Source organism: Miscanthus floridulus, chromosome 14, assembly GCF_019320115.1.
Source record: "Miscanthus floridulus cultivar M001 chromosome 14, ASM1932011v1, whole genome shotgun sequence".
Taxonomy (NCBI): Eukaryota; Viridiplantae; Streptophyta; class Magnoliopsida; order Poales; family Poaceae; genus Miscanthus; species Miscanthus floridulus.
In genome coordinates this window covers 37,120,792-37,125,192 of record NC_089593.1, presented here as the reverse complement: position 1 = coordinate 37,125,192, position 4,401 = coordinate 37,120,792, and the positions used below count along the sequence as shown (strand labels likewise).

At 48.6% G+C, this 4,401-nt stretch overlaps 1 protein-coding gene across 1 annotated transcript; it reads right to left on the bottom strand.

Annotated features, from left to right (window-relative positions):
- Positions 1-2,248: 2,248 nt before the first annotated feature.
- LOC136503348 (xyloglucan galactosyltransferase KATAMARI1 homolog) lies at positions 2,249-3,938 on the bottom strand. The gene is made up of 2 exons (XM_066498452.1): positions 3,472-3,938; positions 2,249-3,365 (listed from the first exon to the last, which is right to left on the bottom strand). The coding sequence occupies exons 1-2, from the start codon at positions 3,936-3,938 to the stop codon at positions 2,249-2,251; spliced, it is 1,584 nt and encodes a 527-aa protein (XP_066354549.1).
- Between the last annotated feature and the right edge of the window lie 463 nt (positions 3,939-4,401).

Genomic DNA, 4,401 nt, shown 5'->3' with positions numbered 1-4,401 from the left:
CCATCAATTCGGTCGAACCTCATTGTTGATGGTAACAGATTAGATTAAGAGTGTTTGTAAATCCATTTATACTAGATAGTCGATTTGTTTGCATGTTATATCCTTTCTCAATTAGATTCATCGGCTCAATGATTCACACTGATAATATTCACCTAGTTGATGATTTCACTTACATCTGTGGGCATTGTACTTATCAATATAAAATCAATCGTGATTCATAAGCTTTACTGTCCGTAATAGCCAATTTCTGTGCGTATCGGCTATTTAGTCGATTTTCGCTGCTCCCGAAACGGCACACTTGGAACTATCTAGGTAAAGACCGGCTTGTTCCATCTTAAATTACTGATAAACTTTCTCTCCTTGTCAATTGCAGGTCAAATTGACTGACATGCCTCGGGAGGAATTCGCAGGATCGGTTAATCTTGCGTTGAAGCCAAGCGGATCTCCGGGCTCATCCTAAGCAGATCCTTCCGGCTTACTACGTGTCGACATTTTTCGTGCCGATAGTAGGTGATGCGGCTGATGTGTGGGGTCGCTTCGTCAGCGAGAGAAGGAAGGATGGGCGCGCGGGCTTCTCCACCAGGCTACTGGGCCAGCCCGGCTGACTGGGCCGCACCGTAAAAAGGCAGCAGGGAAGGTCATCGGCTGAGAGAGAGAGAGAGGAGAGGGGAGTGAGGCCTGGGAGCTGGGACGCTGGGCCAAAAGGAGCGACAGGGAGTTTTTTTTCCTTTTTCTTTTCCCTTTCTTTTATTCCAAAGCTATTTTGCAAATTCATTTAAAATCTGTTTTGAATGTTGGAAAAGACCATTCACTACAATAAAATCAATGCACCAGCAGTTATGCATAAACATGTTTCTAGTTTTATAGTTGATTTTCATTTAAAGAGAAACATACTCATAGAAAAAGTTGAAAGAGTAATGAAAACCACATTAGTAAGTTCTAGTCGGCCATCCTGACTAAGGAAAATAGAAATGGTAATCAATCTTCTTTCACACCTCAAGACCATTGGCCAAGAATCTACAACTAAGGGCTTGGTCAGGCTTAAAGGTAAACCGAGATGAGTAAACGACAAGATCCCTTTGAACATGCAAAAGTGGTCGCTAAATGATTGAACTTATCTTGTGGGACAGCAATAGGATCCATCACTAATTTATAGAAATTCACTTTAAGACCTGTGGATTCAACAAAGGAGATGAAAAGTCTTTTAGGTATCTCAACTGATCAACAACCGCTTGCATAAAAATGAGGGTGTCATCTGCGTATTGCAGGATGGGGAAGCCCTGTCGCTCTACAGAGGAATTGGAAGATGCAGATGGCCATGGTTGTTGGCTGAGTTTAGTAAAGTATGAAGGAAGTCAGCAGCCAACACAAAAAAACAGAGGTGAGAGTGGATCTCCTTGTTGAACTCCTATACGACAACAAAAAACTTTACCAGGCACCCCATTGAGTAGGATAGCTGAAAAATAAGTTTCATCCAAGTTAGTCATTTAGGTGTTAATACCTTGATTTCCGTAATTTGCGGTATTAGTTCATGCTCAACTTTGTCAAAAGCCTTTTCAAAGTCAAGCTTAAGGATGGTCAATTCTTTCCTGGTTTGATGGCACATGTGAATGTATTCAAAAGAAGCCAGATAATCTTGGATGGTTCTATGTATTATAAAACCATATTACCACTTGAAGTCTATTGGCTAGAATCTTGGTGATTATCTTAATGGAGGTGTTGAGCAATGAGATGGGTCTGAAATCTGAAACCTTTGCCGCATCATCTTTCTTGGAAATTAAAGTGATATGAGATTCATTTATTCTACAGACATTCCTGTAGAATTGGCAAACTTTATGTCATGGCAAGGCAACAAGAGAGATTATCTTTCAGTGTGTATCACTTATGAAGAAATTCTTGGGACAATTAGAACATAACACAAGCAGAGCAAGATGGGGGAGGAAATGCAGTCATGTCAAGTCTTAATTGGCCTTTTCCATGGGCATCCCTCTAAGCGCTGGGAGAACTCCAATAAAGATTAGATCTAGGAATGAACTCTCTTGTTGGCCTCATACCCCCAAATCCCTAGCTCTAATCTTGTTGGTTCATTCCTTAATTAACACGTACCTTGAATTCATTTTAAACCTCTCCTAATTTTGTTATCTTATTACATTGCAACTGTACTCTGATTAACTACCAACACATAACAACAAAACTACTAGTCTAGTACCGTCACATGTGAACACAAAAGAGAAGTTTTCAGCCAATGTCACGAATCGTTCGCAGCAAAATCCTCATCCCTGTCGTCGCCCTTCCATATCAAATTCTCTCCATTCTTGATCCTCTTCATCCTAGCCATCATTTCGTCAATGGTGATGTCGAACGCGTCCCTCATTTCCCCCTCGAACCTCACCCTTGGGTCCTTGTACAGGAACCTCGGGATCATCTTGATCACCTCCTTCCTCATGGCGGCCACCTCGTCATCCGTGTACCTACTCAGCTCCTCCTCGATGTCCACTCTCCCTTCCAGCACGTCGCTGGAGTTGATGAGCACGTAGTACCGGCGGTCACCATCGTTGCTTCGGCCAGGCTCTGGCTCGTGCCAGCGGTACTGCGCCTTGAGCGTGGATGGCCGGTGGAAGAAGACGGGGATGCAGCCGGCCATGACGCTGTCAATGGACGAGCGGCGCGCGAAGGAGTCCCCGCGCGGCTGCAGGCAGAAGCGCGCGGAGGTGAAGAGGGAGACGAGCTTCCGCGGCGACCGGCAGGTGATGCTGCCCTCGAGGCCGTGGCTGCAGTCCAGCATCCCGCACCGACCTCGCCGCGCCGCGGCCTCGCACACGTCGAAGACGCGGTCGCGGATGGCCAGCTGCCCCCTGATACGCCGTGCGCCCGCGAACGCGAACAGGAATGGGCGCGGCGCGTCCCGCGCACGCGCCTGCCACGCGGCCACCTCGCCGGCCGACGACGGGTGGAAGTAGCTCGGGTACGGCACGGCGATGTCCCGCGGCGCCCAGATGTTGGACTCGTACGTGAGTACCGTCATGTTCCGGGACTCCGGCTGGCCGAGGAAGTTGTTGCCGCACCCTTCGTCTTGGCCGCCGGGCTCCCGCCGGAACATCCACGTTGTCTTGGCGGCCACCATGAAGTGGTCGCGCCCGCCGAGCACCGCCCACGTGGGCTGCGAAGACAGCCACCGCAGGAACGCCTCCGACGGGCCGTCGCGTACCGTGGTGTTGGACCCGCACAGGTGCTGGTGCAGCTCCAGCGCCGGGTAGTACGGCACGTACACCGCCGTCGCCGCTGCCAGGTCGTTGGTGAGGCACTCGTACCGCCGCATCCAGTTGTGGAAGATCACCTCCAGCGAGTACTGGTCCGTGCTGTACCTGCGGCAACACATACAAGTACACATCCGTGAGCACAACCACTTTGTCCGGTCTCACAAACTTAAAACCATCATATCACTGGACACTGATGTGTGTGCTAGCTTACCATCCGGTGCTGGGGATGATATCTTTGTCACCGTCGCTGCCATTGCCGGCGGCGGGGCCAATCTTGGGGCCAAGCCCGGCATTGACCGTGATTGCACACCAGCTCCACATGTCGTTGAACAATGGCGAACCAGCAACGCAGTCCCTGAGTATATCGAACCGTGACGGCACGTCCAGCATGTAGACATACCGTCCTTCGCACGATGGTGGTGACGATGGTGAAGGTGATGCCGCCACCACCGACGACGATGCTGACCGCCGCCTGTTGTCAGCCTCGACGGTCAGGGAGGGAAGGAAGCTTGCATCGAGCGCGATGGGGAGTACAACGAGCGCGGCGGGGTGGGGTGCTGCAAAGGAGGAGAGCGAGAGGTGGAAGTACTGAAAGTGGAGAAGACAGAAGAGGAGCCATGAGCCGAGTATGAGGAGGTAGTAGACGAGGTACTTGGGGTAATGGGCTTCCGTATGCATGGCTGGAAGATGGATGCCTCCCCAGCTAGCTCCTGGGGTTTAGTAGGGAGCCTAATGTAGGCTTAAGGTTTGAGCTAATAAAAGCTCCATTTAGTGCACTAGGGTTTTGTGTTGATCCATATTCTTTGTGACCTTTGAGGCTTTGACCTTGGACGTTGGCAAAACCAACAGCGGTTCATCTGTAATATCTTTGATCAATGTACTTAATTATATGTCCTTTAATTTTTTTGCTATTGTGTTGAGTGCAGATTATGGTACTCTAACCCTGCACCTCTTAAAATGTGATTGTTTATACGATGTACTTTCTACGTTCTAAATTATAAGTCATTTTAGTTTTTTTCTTAGTTATTAAGCTTGTCTATTTTTTAGAAAGGACGGCAAAAGCTTTGCCGCGATTTAGACGAAGAAAGAAAGAAGGCAAATGCCAGCCCCATTTTTTGAATGAAAACTGAGCCAAAAAAAC